This window comes from Barbatula barbatula (genome assembly GCF_947034865.1).
Source record: "Barbatula barbatula genome assembly, chromosome: 22".
Classification (NCBI taxonomy): domain Eukaryota; kingdom Metazoa; phylum Chordata; class Actinopteri; order Cypriniformes; family Nemacheilidae; genus Barbatula; species Barbatula barbatula.
In genome coordinates, this window is record NC_136785.1 from 3,986,016 (window position 1) to 4,005,925 (window position 19,910).

At 38.9% G+C, this 19,910-nt stretch overlaps 1 protein-coding gene across 1 annotated transcript in view; it reads right to left on the reverse strand.

The window, feature by feature from the left end:
- Nucleotides 1–418: 418 nt before the first annotated feature.
- Nucleotides 419–19,910, reverse strand: part of celf4 (CUGBP, Elav-like family member 4) — a gene marked incomplete at its 3' end in the record, with an annotated part of 65,773 nt that continues 46,281 nt past the window's right edge. Inside the window, 12 exon segments of the mRNA XM_079487027.1 lie at nucleotides 419–546; nucleotides 2,937–3,068; nucleotides 3,838–3,918; nucleotides 4,071–4,133; nucleotides 6,058–6,202; nucleotides 6,204–6,229; nucleotides 6,569–6,721; nucleotides 7,431–7,569; nucleotides 7,825–7,965; nucleotides 8,051–8,130; nucleotides 8,340–8,468; nucleotides 12,137–12,185. Coding sequence (XP_079343153.1) covers nucleotides 419–546; nucleotides 2,937–3,068; nucleotides 3,838–3,918; nucleotides 4,071–4,133; nucleotides 6,058–6,202; nucleotides 6,204–6,229; nucleotides 6,569–6,721; nucleotides 7,431–7,569; nucleotides 7,825–7,965; nucleotides 8,051–8,130; nucleotides 8,340–8,468; nucleotides 12,137–12,185 — 1,266 coding nt within the window.

A 19,910-nucleotide genomic window follows, 5' to 3' on the forward strand; every position in this document is an offset into this window, starting at 1 on the left:
ACCAAAAATCTCCTAAACAGACATTTTTTGTAAGGACTGAAGGTGAAGTTCGTGTTTGAGATTCTTTCTCAAATCTATCTTTATTTATTATCATAATATTACATTCACATTACCCTGCGATAAATTACCGAATTCACACAGAAAGGGTGCAGCCTGAAGGCCTACATAGCATCAACCCGAAAATATGTTTCACAGACGGAGCACGTTATTACATTTTGATGAAAGATTACGGAGAAAAACAATTTTATTGCTCTGATAAACCACGTACAATACATGTAATACAAGAATGCATATTAAGAATGAAAACAGGATGATTTGATTTTCATGTTGACGTTAAACAGCACTGACCTGTTGTTCCCTGTGAGCGGCGGTGGCCTTCACCCCCCGGGTCAGGGGTGGCTGGGGCAAGGGGGCGGGGCTAATATGGGCGGTTGGCATCCTTTGGCCTCTTCAACTGCACTTTGAGTCTCTTCATGCCGATCTGAAAGCCGTTCATGGACTGGATGGCCGCCTGGGCGCTGCCCGGGTTATCGAAACTCACAAAACCTGGGAACGAAGGAAGGAGAAGATAAGCACCAGATGGATGAGAGAGTTAACCACAGGAAATGCGATGGACAGATGGATAGATAGGATGGAGGGAAGGCAGAAATGTGAGAAATAGGTCACAGAAAGGTTTTAATGAGAAAGGGTGACAAGTGAATGGGCAGAAGAGCATTGTAATGTTTACTCAAATTATCATGTCACAGATTCAGCAGATACATGTTTAACATCCAACAGATATGCACAAAGTCAATACATACAATACAACAGCATACGTGTGATACAAGGTCATCAAGAATCAGAAGCACAGAGAACATGCAGACCTAAAAACACAATATCCAGTCACTCCGAGGCTTAGAGAGAGGCCAAACGTCCCTTTCAGACAACATGCAACATCAAAAAGTCGCAACGAATTGGCAGCGTTTGAGTACCGGCTTAATGTCTCGGAAAACCCTAGAATAATATTTGTAAGGTTAAGATTAAATCCAATCAGGAGGCTATTTACTGAGGGAACACTGTGTGGAGTAGTTAGCTAACTCAACTAGCGACACTGCTAACTTAATTTTCATATTCAGACGAGTAAATATAGATTAACAGTTTGCTTTTGTAGTACAATCCTACGGGTAAAATCTTACAGAAACTTATGAATTATATGGAATACATGGCATACATTATTGCACATTCTTCCAACCTGATCTCACAGGAATTCGTAACTATTTTACGATCTGACAAATTCGTACGAAAATGTACGATTACTAGAAAAAAATCGATTCTGAAGCCCCACCCCTAACTCGGCCACCAAACCTAACGTCAATGGCGCAAAAGTAAATCGTACTAAAATGTACGAATAAGATCATACGAATTCATACGAATGACCCAAAATTCGCCACCTCGTAAAATAGTTACTTTACGTTTTTGCCGTGAGATTGTGATGCATTTTATACGTTTTCTATATTTCTTTCTATTTTTTTCTTTGTGTCTCTACTGTCTTTTCTAAAATGCATTTTCTGCAAAGATCAACGCAAAAATATGAAAGCGCTAAAGAAAAATATATAAATTGAGTTAAATTAGTAAGCTTTAATAAAAATAAACAATTATTTGCCATGTAAGCAATTTACTTTATAGCTTGTATTGTAGTTACTGCATTTATTTACAAGAACGTCTGCTTTCATATCTTCACGTATTTGGCATTAAACCAAAAGTGTAAATGTACTATGAGATTCTAAAGAAAAACTGTTAACAGCTTCATAGTTTCTTAGTCTTGTCAGCAATTTGTAAACGATTAGTTAATAGTTGGCTATATGGGGTCTTAGAAATGTAATCACAGTCTTTGGATGTACCGCATATTATTCTGTTCTATCTTTTTTGTACCAAAGAAACGACTTGCTATTACATTATCAATATCAATAAACGTATTTTGCCGTACAATGGAAGAACTTCTGCTGACTTGACAGCAAATTTCTGCCAGTTAGCACATGAACACTTCAACACTAATTTTTTCCCCCGTTTTCTCATTCTCTTCGTCTTGAGGTGGTGCCATATTTTCAGCCAGCTCAGCATATCACATCATGCCGTCTAATTCTTCGGCGCTCCCCCTGCTAACAGCGTAGGTTTATATTCTAAGTTCAAACCGAGTAGCGCTGTTTGTTCATGCATGCGATGCCTCTGATAAGTCAAGGAGCCACTGAAGCTTAAGATAGCACTAATTAAAATACACAGGTTTACGTTCATTACAAACGGGATATACAAACACGCTTCCGCAGTTCTCCCTACAGCCTAATGTCCTCCAATGATGACACTGCAAAAAATCAGTCTCTCAATCAGTATTTTTGCCTGGTTTTTCAGGAACACAAGCTAAAACTCTCTAAAACAAACTAAATGAACTTAAAAACAACATTGTTTTGCTTTTAGATTATTAAATATATTTGTAAAGAAAGATTTTGCTTAAAACAATTGGCAAACTATTTTTGTTCATGGGGACTGAGGCTGTCAGTCACTAACATTATGCTTAACATCTAGTTTTGTGTTCCACAAAATAAATTGAAAAACATTTTTTAAACAGGATGAGTAAGTAATAAGAATAAACCATATAATTTCCTATGTGCCTTTAACAACTAAAAAAAGAAGTAAATTACAAATTAAAAGTATGTTTTTTTTTTCCGAAATACATTTAGTTATCTTTAGATAAATGCTTAAGGGGAGGAAACACAAAAATTCAAATAAAAAATATATATTTTTGCAATGTGAGGACATAAATATGCTAAACTTTGTGTTTTTTGTCTTATTGGAAAAGCTTCGCTGTGGTAGAGAAATGTGGTAAAAATGTTAATAGTGTGAGTAGGAATGAAAGTAATCTTCACAGGTGTCTAATCATTTTTACCCACCAAAGCATTTACTTTGGTTTGTCGCCCGATCCACAAACACTTTGGAGGAGATGACATTACCGAAAGGCAGGAACATCTGCATCAGCTCGCCGTCCCCAAACTCCTGAGGCAGGTGATAAATAAACAGGTTACAGCCCTCCGGCCCTGGAGACAGAGAGACAAGGAGACAAAAACCAAGAGGACAAAAAAAAAGAAAAGTAGAGAACAGATTTTTATTATTTCATTATTTGCACAAATAGCAGAAATAAAACGGCTAGAACTTCAAAGGTTGTCTATCTAGATCTGTACTTTATAAATGGAAAATTGCATATTTAACAAATCACGCACATAGAGTAAATCAGGACAGCAGTCGTATGGCTTCTGATGAAGATCAACTAGTTATTCATCCTAAAACGTTTCAATGACTTATGTTTGCAAGTAATGGATCTTTCACAATATCAACCACTGGAGGGAGATGATGCCACAATCTTATACAACCTAAGCCAGGGAACATTGCAGTGTAATGTCAATTTTATGTGTATGGATGTCTTTATCATACTATCGCTTACCACTCATTTTGATTTAAAAAATAATTGATGGTAATATACTTACAGTGTGCTTACATAAAAGCCAAAATGGCTAGTGGGTGTAAAAGCAGACATGTAGCACTTGCTTGCACAAATTCTTGCTTTTCATCGGATAACAAACAACATATCACCAGCAAGCAGTCCACAGACAGTTTAAAATAACCCAGAATAGTCCTCCATTAACGTATACTGTACATGTACACTGTACTTGACAGTGACATCGTGACAGCTTCAATGTAACTCTATCTATACACAAATCTTGTTTTAATAGGAAAAAAAGCAACTTGATGCAGAATCAACTCTATTATTCTGAACATGTCTTGCATGTCTGGTACTGTCACACTCACCTTCTCTCTGTTGTTGGGGAATGATAGGAGGCGGCTGGGGAAAAGCCTGGCTGATCTGTCCGTATGCAGCGGGGAAGGCTGCTGAGACACACACACACACGCCGGCGTGTCAGATAATGCGCATAAAAGCAGGGCCGTGTTCATTAACTTAACACGCTTAATGTTTATTTATGTAGACGCGGCACGTTCAGATGCAGAAAAATCACGAGTGGCCGACCGACGGAGTGACAGACCTGCATACTGTTGGACTCCTGCATAGGCCTGCTGAAGGGGATCGGCTGCGGTGGGACTCTGAGCTGCAGAGAAAGAGAGAGAGATATAATAGACGAGAGCGTTAGAGACACAGTGGGGGTCATCGAGTGCGTTTCGGCAGCTTACCTCACAATCCCTCCCTCTCATCATCCCTCCACACAGTTCACCCTAAACAATTAAGCCGTGGAGCTCTATAGCAGGGCCCTGCCAAGCTTTTCCCTGAGAGTTGGAAAAGCAGCCAGAGAGCGTGTGGAGAACAATATAGACCCACACCTCTCCACAGCACATCAATCAGCTGCGAGCTTTCACTGTAATAAAGGCAGTTCTACCCCGGCCCGCTAAGATCCTATATTTACTTTTCGTCTAAACACCAATACACAGATGTACGACTCAGTCACTTAATAGTGAACACTATCAGGGTAAAGATCTCGGCACCCCATCTCTGGATTGTTTGGGGCTTATTTGATGGATGGGTAATGTCACACCGAAAGCAGTTAAAGTAAAAGTTGCCCAAGAACACGATATCGGTCATCATTTACTCACCCTTATGTCGTTCCAAACCCACAAAATAGTGAAATATGACACACTTTCTTTATTACATACTATCTCTATAAACATAGTGCTCAATATAACTGTCCAAAACCAAACTAAAAGTCCACCAACTTTAGCCATCCCTGCCAAAGATCATAGCCATCAACAAAATGTCAAGTTTCTTTGTAAAGGTTGTCCTGACTCGCGTCTTTATGATCACCCAGAAATTCCTCGACTATTGTTACTAGAGTGCCTTTAAATATTCAGCGTGTATTACTTCGAGATGGATGGAGACTTTGACCGCGAGGTCAACAAATGGGTTTCATGTACGTGGTGGTGTCTGCACAACATACATAATTTAAATGAGCTTCTACTTTGTTTTCCGAAATAAAAGACATTATGCTGATAATGTTTGTTGTAACGATAGCGTATCATTAAGCAGATGGTCAAAAGTCTGGCTTGACTTAAATAGATTGAAAACATAAGACGTAAAAAGGTTTGACAACCCCTGGTCACTCAATGCGTTCATTATATACATGAGAGACTCCGTCACGCTTTATTGAGAGAAAGAAAAGCTTACGGGTTTGAAGTCATGTAAGTTAGTAAATACAAAAGTAATAGAAAGATAAGGTATGAGGAAATCTTTTTATGTGACACTGGACCACAAAACCAGTTAATATTTCGACATTTAGATTTATACATCATCTGAAAGCTGAATAAATAAGCTTGTATGGTTTGTTAGGATAGGACATATCCTAATATTTGGCCGAGATACAACAATTGAAAACGTATTAAAATCTATCAGAGGGGCCTTGTTTCAACACTCTCTATTGGCTAACCACTGTAATGATGTTGTGGAGAGTAGATGAACACGAGAGCAGAAATTCGAAGCTTTATATATACACCAAACTTGAGTGGGTCATTTCCAAAGAGCGGGCAGCGGCAAGCGAAGCTTGTAGGCGCGTTATCGGCCATTTTGTTTGCCATTTTGCTGCACCTCCTTACAAAAATTACATTTTGATATAATACGGTAGGGAATTAAAAAAATGTCTTCATGGAACATGAATATTATATCCTTACTATCCTAATGATTTTAGGCATAGAAGAAAAATGGATAATTTTGATTAATTCAATGTTTTGTTGGTAATTGCTTACAGTCTAGCGTTTTGGGCTGGTAATGGAAATGTGAATACCAATAGATTAAAATGTATTCAAATGCATGCACAAAACACAACAATAGCAACACTACAAATACAGCAAAAACTAAACTGACTAAACAAACATAGATAAACATCCCACATTTCTTTTATCTCTTTCTATATTGTAGTATTTTCCATTGTGCACTCATAAACACACATACACACTAACACAAACGGTAATACAACACTGCACGACACTAACAACGGGTCTCTGTTGAGATTTGAGGGAGGTCGATACCTTCTGAGAGCGACGACAGGAAACAGCTTCCCTGCACCCCAAAACAACTCCGCTGCGCCACGCCCAGGCCGCCCTTCTCCGAGTCTTCCCTAAAGACCACCTCCTGTAAAACTGAGATACAGCCGAGAGACAAGCGGTTTGATTCTCTCTGTGACACTGGACATAAAAACAACTCCACAACACACACAGACTCGGAGCGCGACAGCTAACTGCGGACCGGCTAAGAGTAACTCCAAAAAAAGTCCTAAAAGAAGGCTGTGGTGGATGACACATAATACGATACATCCGATCATCTAATGAACAGCCAACAAGATAAACTGCCGTAAATTACAAATATCAACCGCAGTTATACTGCAAACATTAATCAAAACAATGACTCACTAAAATCATCAACATTTACACAAGACACGCACTATAACCATGCATTATTCAAAATCTGCTATATATTTGTGGATGAAAATAACGGTTAATAGAAACTTAATGTGTAAATGCGTCTTTGACAGGGATATACCCGGGTAAGGATGGATTCCATTGGTAAACATGGCCTCTGCTGGGGGCTGACCGTTAGCCTGAGGTGGTGGCAGTCCTGTGAAACCATTGACACTGATTGGAGATGGAATGCTAGTCACCGTGGGAGCTGTGATGCCAGGGGGCGTGCTACCACCTGGGGGGTGGCAACAGACAAAAGAGAGGATATGCTTCTGAGCAGGCTGTTGAAAAACTAAGCATCTATTTACACAGAACGTTCCTTGTAAAATGCCCAAGGCTTTTATCAAACAAGAAAAAAATGAGCTGACTACAAAGCAGGGTACTACAGTTATTCAAACATTTCTGATAAGTGGACATAAATAATTATTTGAAAAACATAGAGTAAACAAAAATGAGATAAAATTTTACCATAGCAGTAAACAAAATCGGGGGCACTAAGTTTATTAACTGGAAGTTTATAAATTTAAATTATCATAAAACGAACATGATATTTAGCTGAGGCACTAATATTATTAACTGGAACTAAATAAATACTAAACTAATGCTAAAACTGAAATGAATTAAATTCAAACCTATACATAAATAATAAAATTACTAAAGCAAATAACAAAACTAACAAAGTAAAATATAGATATATTTTATTTATATATAAAAAAGTATGAAAGCAATTTCAAAATATTAATAAACTACAATACATTTTTGTTATGACATTTTTATTTTTGGTCAAAATATGATTATATTTATGTTAAAATATATTTTAAATAGTTACATGACCAAGTTGATCACAGCTCTGACAAAAAAAATCTTTTTATTTTGTTCTCATACATTAAACATCAAAACACTTTGCTATATGTAAGTACATTTGTGTGTGCTTATGATCTCACCTGATGTTGGGGTCATGGGAGCCCCTGGGAGGCCGTTGATGGTGGCCATGTGTTGCATCTGTGCGGCAGCAAAAGCAGCCATGGGGCTTAGATATCCTCCCTGACCTACTGATGCCATCAGTGCGGCCTGCTGCTGGACCTGAGGGAAAACACCCAGCCAAACACACACGCCACTGAAAATAAATATAAGACCATGCTACGATAACACAATACAAAGAGCATTGTGTATCAGCAAGATATTTTTTTCACCGAATAACACAGAGACGCCGCAGTTTTGGGGAGAAATAGTGTTTAATAAGAGAATCAGAGAGCAACAGAAAGAGAGAAAGAGAGAGAGAGAGAGAGAGAGAGAGAGAGAGAGAGAGAGAGAGAGAGAGAGAAAGCAAGCACTTGCCTGTGCATAGGCACCGTACGCTCCAAACTGCAGGGCCATCGGATTGAAGATGCCCATCTGACCAGCCATCTGCTGCATACGTCGAATAGTCCTTTCCTTATCTGTGTCTGCAAACTTCACCACCAGGCTAGAGGAAGCGCCCTAAAACACACACACAGAGACAGAATGAGGATCCTATTCAATGTGCTAATGATACAAAAGTGCACGATCGACTTTTGGCACTCACAGGCATGGTTTGGCTGCCGTGTAAAGCACTAATAGCGGCCTGAGCCTCTGCATGAGTGGAATATTTCACAAACGCACAACCTGTAGTGAAAAAACCACAATCAGAAACACTTGAATATTAGCAGGGCATTGGAATGACATGATATTCGATATTCTAAACAGATCAAGGATGATCTCTTGAGAGAGAGATTTGAATGTACACCGCTTGCATTTATTCAGATCTTTATGGGAAAAAAAATCCTCATCAAGTTGAAAGATGTTCCTAGGCCAAATAAAGAGATGAACGGGACCTTTGCTGTTTCCGTCAGGACCTCTGAGGATGGTGCACTCCTCGATACTGCCAAACGATTCGAATAGACGCCGCACGTCGTCCTCGCACTGCTGCTTGTTTAGCATGCCTACAAACAGCTTTCTGTCTTCTGAAACGAACAAAGTGAAGTCGTGACATAACACATAGAAAGAAACAACTTTACTTAAATAGGATTTTCAAGAATATTATTCTATTTTATAATATGCCCTCTGTATTGTTCTTCTCTTTGATATTTTTAGCTTTTCTAACCAAATTTATAAAAGCAAAATGAAAGACTCTTTTGAAATGAAAAAACACCAACTGAAGTGCAACAGCACAGACAAAGTGTAAAGCCCTAAAGTAAATACAGCGAATCCCATCTCAAACTGCAGCAGAGGATCTCCAAACACATTCACATAATCAATCCCACAATGCATGCTTGTTTTATCCAATATACACATTTCTGTGTCTAAATCGAGCAAACAGCCGAACACATAGTCTGTGTTACTGTATAATGAAATGGGTTCATGAGCGAGAAATCTGTGGAGAACCTTTCGCCTAGTCGATCCCGCCACCTCAGGAGACCATGTTTATTGTTTGTGCTTTTATTTATCAGATTATGTAGACATTATTGAATTACCCATCAGTGTGAGGGAAACAAAAGGTGTATTGTTTCAGGGTTTTATTAGCTTGTAATTGCGCTGTCGATGCTGCGTGTTTTAAACCGGAGACAAGGACAAAACAAGACGCATATTTATAGGATGTTCAGGGAGTGGGAATGGCAGTGTATAAATATTCACGCACACATTTATTTAGCTTAATTCAATCTTAATGAGAACATACACTTCGGTTTTAATATATAGCTAATTATAGATGGTTTCAAAGCAATAACAAAGAAACGTTACTGCGCATGGACGCTTTTGTGGCCCAAACTTAACTTCGGGTACACATCCGCAAAAAATAGCAAGCTGATAGCAAGCTAAGAAATACAAAGTAAATTGCATTAGCAAGTTAAAAGTATTTCTAGGTTGTGTTCTTTTGGGTTACCAGTAAAATAACCGTTACTTGGCTAAATCAACAAATTGTTTATTAAATACAATTATCGTGCAATAAAAAATGTATATCAATTAAAATGAATATAAATTGATTAAAATATAATAAATTATGTTATTAAAAACTTGACAGACTGATAAACAAACACCGACCGGAGGTTAACTTCAGGCTTGCGTCCGATGACACGTCTATAAATGATACTGACTCCAAAACGTAATCCTTCCTCCGAAAGCAAATGTTTTGCATTTTGAGAACAATTGTTGTTTATTCATGTCTTTTAATTCCCAAATGTCTCCGGACATCTGGGAACATAAAAAATGAATCTATGGCTACATACAATATCGCTAAAATATTTAAGTTAAAATGTTATTTTAAGTTAATTTATTCATGAATTACTTTTGTCTCCTAACAAAAGGTAGCTTGGTATTACCATATTATTTGGTAATAATATAGTATTACTATTGTTTACTTACAGAAGTGTGCCATGTTAACATGGTATCCAAAGTATTATCGTCTGATACCCTTACTGTATTTTTTTACTCTAGTAAAATCAAGTTTTGCAACTTAGTGAACAATGATATCGCTCTATATAACACACACAGTGCGTCCACATAGTGGCTTCTGTGCATACAGCATCATTTGATGTAAGTGACTAAATAATCTGTTGTTTGAGTAAGTGCTTTTGCATGGAAACTCATCTTTATTGTTTTGCGTGGTTAAAGTGTATCTAATGTCTGATTGTGTCCATGATGGATGATCCAGTAGATATATTAATGTTCACAATTGTGTGCAGAAATGTGTGTTCACAAGTTTTTTTTAACGTCCGTCGCTCACTAACATTCTCTGACAGGGTGTCCTTGCCCGGTCAACAAGACTAATCTCCACTCTGGCCTTTCACAGTGGGGAATGTTTACAAGTGTGGTCCACATATCCAGAATGCACAAACACACACGCACACACACTAAACAGAGGTAAGAGAAATGTCATTGAACACACATGCATTTGGCTCAGAATCAAACAGTGTCAAAAGGGAGAGAGCGAATGTGAGAATGTACGTATGAGCTGAATCTGATTTTCTGAATCCTAGAGCATTTGTCTATTTTTGTCTTTTTCCCCGATTGACCAAAAGTACCGCTGTCTATCCTCTGTCCATCTTAATGGACTTAATGGATAATTTATATGAGCAGAATAACGCTCTTGACACTCTCAGCATTAGAACAATCAGCATTTACATTTCACATTTACATATATTTAAATATAGCAGATGCTTTTATTCAAAGAGACAAAAAAGAGAGAGAAAAAACGAATGAAGAATTCAGTATGTTCAGTGAGTTCAGAGAAGAGGTGCACGGCTATAATTGCTTGAAACCAATGCTGTTCGAGAAGTTCTTGAAATATATTACGGTGGCCACTGGAACATTCTTCACATCTTGGATTTTATGTCTGGGATGAGTTGAAATAGGCTACTCTATTCAGAAGATCTTTGCTTTAGCAACTTTTCTTCTTTTCTCTAACCAGTATTTCCAACTGTTTCCTTTCATTCTGTCTGATATCCATCCTTATTCCATTCCCATGACTGCTTTCTCTCTCCTGACTCTCTGTCTCTCGCCCGCTCTGTCTTTCCATCTCTCACTTCCTTTCCTTGTCTTCCCCACTTTGACCTTTAGCTCTCTCTCTCTCTCTCTCTCTCTCTCTCTCTCTCTCTCTCTCCGTCCCAGCGATTCACTTTAAGTGACTAGTGATTGGATCGGTCGCGTCAGTTTTGCCAGTGGAATCAGAGGGCTTTGAGGGGACATATATTGCGTTTTTACAGGGCTAACAGGGGGATAAATTTGGCTGTCCGTCAAGAGAAAGACAATTGATCTGTCAAGTGCGAGTAAGGGAAGAGACTCTCAATTAGAGGAAGGAACGTATGGGATGAAATGGAAGGCGGGAGAGGTGCCTCCGTCTCTGACTTTCCACGCGTACGTGTCGCTCTCTCTGTGGGTCCATCAATCTTGGTTATCTGGAAAATCGGATCCAAAAGGGGGGAAAAGACAAGCTAACTCTTACCAAACCACTTCCCCTTCGCCTGTAAGTGACATACAGATACCCACATGCTATGGTGTGTGCAATACAAAACCTATGCCACACTGGAGACTCAATCAAACTGTCCAATCCACGCACAAAGACCAACACAACATACTTTAGAATAAATGGTACAAAAACTTTTGGCATGTGCCATAGAAAATACCCTTAAAGTTTACATCCAGAAAATCGTTTATGTGCATGATGCTATAGGGAAACCCTTTTAGTTCCCATAAAGCTCTTGTTAATGAAAATTCTATAATGTAACATTAAAGACTTTTTAATCTATAAAGAACCAGCGAGCCAACAATGAAATAATTTAAAAGTATGTTTAACCATGAAACCATATTTTTACCATAAAACCTGACAACCTCTAGAAACATTTTACGCTTTCCACACATTTTTCAGTGTGTGGAATAAAAAATAAAACGCCAGCACTTTGTCCTATCTACATAAAGGGTAATCCGACAAAAGGAGTGTCCAGCATTTATATAAGTCGTGCAAGGGCCGGCGCCAAGATCCTCTGGGGCCCGTACGACTGTCTGGTCCCGAAGAGTTGCGTCATTAAATATGACACCTAAGAACGGGACATCTACCGGTAATGGTGACGCTGATTCACAGTGACAGGAAGGTGGGGAAAAAAGAAAAGATAGAAAAAAAAGATAAGTTGGCAATCACCTCCCCTGCTCTCACTGTCAGCCGGCTTCACCTGGATCGGCCTGTTCATCTGTGCAGCAGAGAAAGAAGGAGGGAGGGAAAGTGACGGGGGAAGATAAAGGAAAGAAAAGAGACAGAAGACGTTAGATTTGTAGATGAGCATAAAAACTAGTCAAGTGAAGTGATCACATTTGCACAGTGAAAAGAACGACTATGGAAGTATATGAGTCATTACGGAGCCCAGACAGAATCGGTGGACTTTTTTAAAACGTTTGCTGTACTGATTCTTGCGGCAAATCTATAACTTCGTGAATCACAAGCATGCCAAATTTAGAGGAAATTTGAGACTATCTGCCACCCTTAATATCAATACAAAATCAATGGATAACCATCATTTTAAATGTAAAAGGCACAGTTTTATCGAATGACTTATACACAGGTTTACAAAAGTACAGAGAGCAAGAGTTTAGCTTGACGAATGACATCACAGCATGCACAACACAACTTATACTGTATTTGCAAATTTCCAAATGTGTTTATTTGTGGATGTTTGTGCTATTTAAATGTATACATGTGTGTATAGTCTTCCCGAAATCAGTTTACCATCACAAAGAGTACTTTTACCCAGCCTCTCTCACTGATGGTACTGTAGATTCCCAACCCACTGCGGCTCAACAATACACGTAAGCTATGAAACGGTCTCAGCAATAAATCTTTTATAATTCTTACTCTGCCACCAAGAGAGCGGAGATGAAAATAGCAGAGGACAAGAGAGAAAGCAGAAGAGACGAGAGATGAAACACATGCGGAGTGACGGATCCTGTCATCGGCGAAATCAGCGGTCGCTTAGAGCATCGATGTTCACTGGCTCCCCTCCATCTGCATCAGATGCACGCTGCATTTCACTATGGCCAACCTGCTGGGATTGCACAGGTCCACCTACTATTTGTTCTGTTCGTACTTCTAATTAAAAAAGAGTTGTGACAGAGTGGGTAACTTCGTCCGGTGTTTGATTTGCACGAACGGACATCCACACCCTACCTCACCCCACCCATAAAGCCATTCGAAAGCAGCTTTCTTAAACAGACTGAAATAGATTTCCACATATATCAGCATTAATAAACTAAGTACACTACGTATACAGCACTACAATAAAAAGGCTGCAACGAGCAAGATCGATCAACAGTTAAAACAACCCTCTGGACAAAGTTGTGTATGCTCTTCTGCGGTCGTCTTTGCTGATGCATAATAATGATAAACTAATTCAATACACTATGCCAATAAACCCCCAATTATGTTTATTAAAGTCCTCTTCCAATCGCATATTTTACCGGACTCCCAGTCACTCAATTAGGACAGAAAAATACCCACGGTGCACCTGATCAGCACACCTGTGTCGCCCTGGCTCGAGGCCAAATGAGCAAACAGCTCTGGGGCTTTTCACTTCATAAAGTTCACTAGGTTTTTCACTCCCCATCACTCGACTCCTTATTTCACTCCATCCTCAGGATCCTACTGTTTTATTGGCAGTAAAGCCCAGCTAATGTTTTTAATGTGTTTTGATGCATTATTTATTTTACCATAGCTGCTGATAGTGAGGGAGGAGGGAATAGTGAAAAGAGAGAGAGGGAGGAGGAGGAGGGAAAGAGAGGTAGATCGGGACGGAGATCGGGAGTGGAACAAGGTCACAGCCTCAAACACACACACATTCGATATCCCAGCAGGCTACTCACATACATTTTAATGTTTGCCTCCACACTCGTATTGAAGCTCCACACACACACATTAACACGCTCAGTCTTTATGTTTCCAGTCCGGCGGACACGTATGAAATGCACTCACAGTGCCAGGTTAAAACTGACGTGTGAAACGGTCTCATGCACACATACTCACTAAAACCGATTGCGATGGCAAGTCGTAAAATTTAGCCGAATGAAACATAATGTGGCATTTGGAGACATTTGTCATCGCCCGGCGCCGTGGGCTTCAACTTTATAACCGTGATGCCTGGCCCCTTGGGGACTTTCGTCGGCCACAGCTAGATGGCACCATCGAGCAGCCCAAAATGAGATGAGTTACGCCTAGCTCCATATTCAAAGAGGGCAAAACCTTTTACACAAAGGAAACACAAAAGTGGTAGAGGCAGAACATGCCTTCATCGCAGAGATGCGCAAACACGCGCAAACACACACAACACAACACAAACTCGACATAATCACATATAATCCCACAAAATTACCCAGCCATACAGAACCACAAAACACTTTCACTCTTCCTACAGACACACACCCTCACCATACGTCTTCTCTCCATCTGTACAGGCTCTGCTTTAAGCATCTCCACCACTGAGACGCAGCGTGGTGTGGCATTATGATGATGTCACTCTCTGGCATGCTGGGACACACACGCCGGGCTAAATGGCCACAGAAACGTACATGTGGGATTCGCATCTATGAGGGAGTGTCCTTCACCACAGGGCTGTCTTTCCTCCTGTTAGCCTTTTTGAACCGCCCGGGACACAGATGAGCCGTAATGCACCACCTGTGTGTTTGATTCACAATATTCTCACAATCTCCTTTCTTTTGTTGTTGTGTTTCTAACATGCATTTGTTTAGCAGTGGTACATCTCATATCACGTCTCACTACTTCGAATGTAAAAAAGAGAGCAATAGTGCGGGTAAAGATGCGGGTGCGGGTGTGATGTGTCCACAACACATATGTAAAACTCAACATAGCTTATATGCACGTGTTTTATTTTCTTGAATAGATTGCAATTGCACGAGCAGTTACTTTCATATTTTATTAGTTAAGTTAAATATTTCCCATATTAAATGGATACTCCCCCCCATAATTTAGATTTTGTCATGGATTACTCCCCCCAAATTGTTCCAAATCTGTATACATTTCTTTGTTCTGTTGAACACAAAGAAAGATATTTGGAAAACTGTGCCCTAGAACTGTGCTTTGCCCAAAATTTGATATTTTGAGGAATTTGGGAGAGTATCCCTTTAAGTACCTCTGCATCCTCTTGGGGGATGCAAACTGGGCTGGTTAAGAATGTTCAATGTAGAATTAGCATATTTTTACACAAAGTTGATGTATTATTATAATTATTATTGTTTTAACTTACAGGAAGTGCACAGGCCCGGGAGACACAAATGATTAGAGATGCTTAAGGAACACATCTGTGGCATCTGAACCGTTACCAACATGGTTAAATATGTCTGAGAGATAAATGCTAACCACAAGTCCACGGCTCTGACATATTCTACAGTCCATCTATACATTATAGTAAATGAGTTTAATCTCTGTTAACACGTCCCCTGATGATACGAGAGGATTCAGAGGATTCATGGCTTGTGATTGCATTACAAGAGCCAATAAAATGGTACTAATATCTGCAAATGCATGAACACATTAACCGCTGGCCACAAATGTAACATATACAACAGCATTATTAGACCACTGTAAAGTGTAAACCGATAAACAATGATGTGGATTACAAATTCACGCTCCTGTGCTGGTATTGACGGAGCTTTGGCAGTTAAAAACAGTTTATGTCAGGCCTTTATAGATATTTCTGCTATATATTAGTTATTAGATATAGTAACTGCTAATGAGAGAAATAACCAAATTATAAAATTATTACCAAATTGTTTGTTTAATTATAACCACACACCAGTTAACTTCAGCAACTCACATGCATCCAATGAAACCGTCTATAGTTTTTATGTTGTTTTGTCCATTGCTTATTTTTGATAAGTGTCAATTTTAGATCTTTACCACATGTCTTAACTTTCACATTAAACAATCTGATGGTCAGGAAACACGAAAATTGGATTTAGATCAATATACAGACAGATGCAGTTCTGCTATTGCCAGTATTCAAATCTTTATTAATCATCACATTGTAAAAATCGCTTGTGTCTGCAGAACAGTGCTTTTGGTAAAAGCTGTATCCCATCTGACCCTTTCTGCCTCTGTTTTTTATAAATGAAAGGAATCCAATGAATAATCTATCACTTTCCTACTGCTCTCCCTGAGAAAAATAAGTATGATAAATATCACACCATTTATATTCAAATAAACGACTGTCCGTAAAACAGTGTTACAGTGAGCTTCAAAAGAACGCTGCAGTCTCTGAATTGCAGTCACGTAGGGGGTGTAGGGAACAAACTTTCCTACAAACTAAAGCAGAGAAAAAAACTCAAAGTTCATCCTTACAGTATAGGAACAATATTCCTTTCATTTCCTCACAAAGGGACGAGCTCTTTCAGGCTTTGTGGGTAATTTTTGAAAGATGAGGTACCCTGCCTTTATTGTGCTGCGCTCAGATTGCATTGAGAGTCATTCAAGACAAGAGAGCCAGCAAGCAAATACTAAATAAATACATAAAGATAAATTATGAATCTGCACAGTCTTGTGTTTTTCCTGACTGACAAACAAGCACAGAAACACCCATGTGCAATGATACTGCGGAGTAGTACACTTTTCTAAAAATGTCATAGTTTTTTTTCATATAGATTTTTATAATAAATGAGCTACGAGCGAAACTGTCGTTCCAGGGCACAACATAGCTGCTTTAAACACACAGTAACACACATACAAACACGTTCAAAATAATTGTTCTTCATTTTTTCTTTTTTTTAAGGAAATGCATAAATGAATCATGTGCTATATACCAGACTGAAATATATTGTATTTGTGCGCAGAGTTCAAAATCTGACCCTTTGGATCGCTATAATGGCACATTTTTGATGTTCGTGTCATTTTTAAAGGGACAGTACACAAATTGATTTCATTATTACCTCACCCTCAGACATTGGACCCCATTGACTTTCATTATAGACAAAACCACTGAGACCTTTTTCAAGTTGAAAAATTTATGACAGAATTTAAATTTTTGGGTGAACTATCATTTTCACAGCCTACAGTCAACAGAAATTGACATTGTTTGGCTAGAGCTCTATAGCGATTCAATAAAAATGTATTCTCTTGTGCCTCACAGAATGTTTTTTACATGTTTTTGAACAAGAACAAGTTATTACATTTTGATTAAAGATTACAAACACAGATTCTTTCTTTGGAATGACATTCAACAATGGATTGTTCACAATATAACATGTAATATGAACAATGTTTATTTCTGTCAGGCTCACTACCGTCAAAAATGATTGAGAATCAGCATACGGTTTAGATTGGTGGTATGGTTCTGTTCTGGGCAAAATTCCCTGCCCATGAATAAAAGCAGAGAGTGCAGCGATACCATACCCTTAGGGTTTCTCAAAGACATTTAAGTGTAACACATAATTCAAATGTAGCTGTAGAATCACAGAAGTTTGTAAATGTGATGTGGAACTGGGGATGGAGGAGGGTAATTTGCTCCTGAGCCACGCGATAAGTTACATTTCATATTTCTATAGGTAGAGGAGGATCTGATGCAAGCTTCACATGTCCTGCCAGAACTCTCACTATACGCTTGATTTGCTGTTGACATTAAATGTGTACGGTGTGTCACAAACCTCTTCAATGAGAAAAATATCTACAGCAACCCAATGACCTCCGCGCAACCACAATTTCCACTTGACAGTCTCTAAGTCTTACTGCTTGATTTAGCCTTTTAAGGTTCCAGGAACCTTCACTTCCCCATTCAACACCGCCTTATTTTCTCCAGAGCACAAGGGGCATCTGCTCAAATTTGGATTCTACTAAATTATTAAACCACCCCAGTGCCTATAACTCACTTGCATTCTTTCTCTCGCTCTCTCTCTCACTGCAGCATGTCCTGAGGTAAGTCTTTAAAGCATCGGACTCCCGTGGCTCCTTGTAACCTTCCCAAACTACACGCGTGGCTGCCTCTTTAAATCCCGCCACCCTCTTCTTCCTCCTCTACCGGCACCCGGGACGCCCGTAAAGACCCTGCGCATTTTACACCTCACGCAAAAGTGCTTTGCACCTCAAAAGCTTCCGAAGGGTTCAGTTTAATGATCCAGCAGTGTAAAATATTGCATGGCTTTGGAGGCACGTCCATAAATTGTGTCAAATGAAAATGAGACAACTTTACCGGAGGGGGGACAGGGATTGGTCTTTCAGGGCCCGACCGGTGTGATTTCAATCTCCACAGAAACTCTGCAATAACAGGTGTGTTCTGAAACACCTGGATAATTCGGCAGAAAAAACTATTTTTGCCACAAAGGCGTGCTGGAAAATGAAAAGCATATTTCGATTAAGAACTTCTGTGCGATGTCAATAAAAGACATTAGAGGTTTGAAGATATTAACACATGAATTTGCGGTGTTTGGGATATTTTTTAATAAAAGTTCATATTCCGTGCATGGAAATAATGTAGTGCAGAATTCAAGTTCAACATGTTAACATTGTTTTCCTCCACCCATTTGGCCTTGGATACATCAGGACAAACAAATATTTGTTTGAGAGGCAGAGAACGTTATTGCATTCTGATGAAAGATTATGAAAACAATTTTCCTCTTTTTAAAAACAAAGGCATTGATGAATCATGTGCAATACACGTTTATTTTGGAAAAAATTAGCTTTGAGGCCAATCTTGATTTCATGCCATCTTTAAATTTATGAATGTGTTATATTTCATTGAAATCTCCTTTGTTGTTTCTAAACTATGATGTGGGTGCATAACAGCTCTTCCACAGCACAATAATATTTTGTCTATTTATAAAGTGCAACAGGAAGCTCCTATAGGAATTAAGCTGAAACTGAATTTGAAACGCGAGATCTTTCACCTTTACTCGTGTGGCTGTCTGCAAGTGAATAATAGCTTCTTGATTTCTATCCTGAGACACGATAATGAATAAACTCAACTTTCTTTGAACCACTTTGTTGAAGTGTTCTACCGTGTTTTAACTAGATACAGAACTCAACTCAATGTGTTACTCATGTTATCCCAGCAGGTGTGTAAAGGTTTGTTACATTTTTGATATTTCACAACATATAAACATTATATGATATATACATATATATACTGTCTACATACAATTTCAAGAAACTTTCATTGTCACACATGCAAACACACACACACATGTTTATAAATATATTCATATAGATTTTAGTCTACCATCTATTTACAGATAGATGTTAATTATCACAATGCACCTTTTTAGCACTGCCACCAACGTGCCTGTGTGTGATGAGCTCATTAAAGTTGGGCCTAATCCATTAGAGAGCAAGATTACACATCACAAACACACACACTCTCTCCCATCACTGCATAATTACACATATGAAAGCAATAAACAGCTGCAATAAGCCGCCTCCGGTCATTATGATAGTGACGATAAAAAGAGAGCATTTATTTGACAACACGGGGAAAGAAACTGACAGTCAGAAGAATAAGAATACGTCCCACTTTATTACATTACAACCTTTCTCTCTCTCTCTTTCTCATTCCCAGTGATGCAAAGATTTGCTGTACTGTGTGTGATGCATAGCACCGGCTGCAAATAAATCCTGTGTTTTCTCTGAGAAGTATACATAAATCACAGCACAACACCACCCCCTGCCTTCCTTGTATTTGCTTTTACTTATCTAATGAATAAAAAATGAAAAACAAGCCCAAAAGCTGTCAAATTGGGGACTCTCTCTCCCTCTTTCTGTGCATTTTTTCTCTTTCTTTCTCTCCTCTCAGTGACAAGACACAAAAGTGATGCACTAAGTGGACTTGCGTATTTGCCTGGAGATTATTTATGAGGTTTTTACTACTAGGCCAATTGTGGTGACATCCTTTAATAGACTATTCTTTCTCTGTGACCTTTCGAATGCT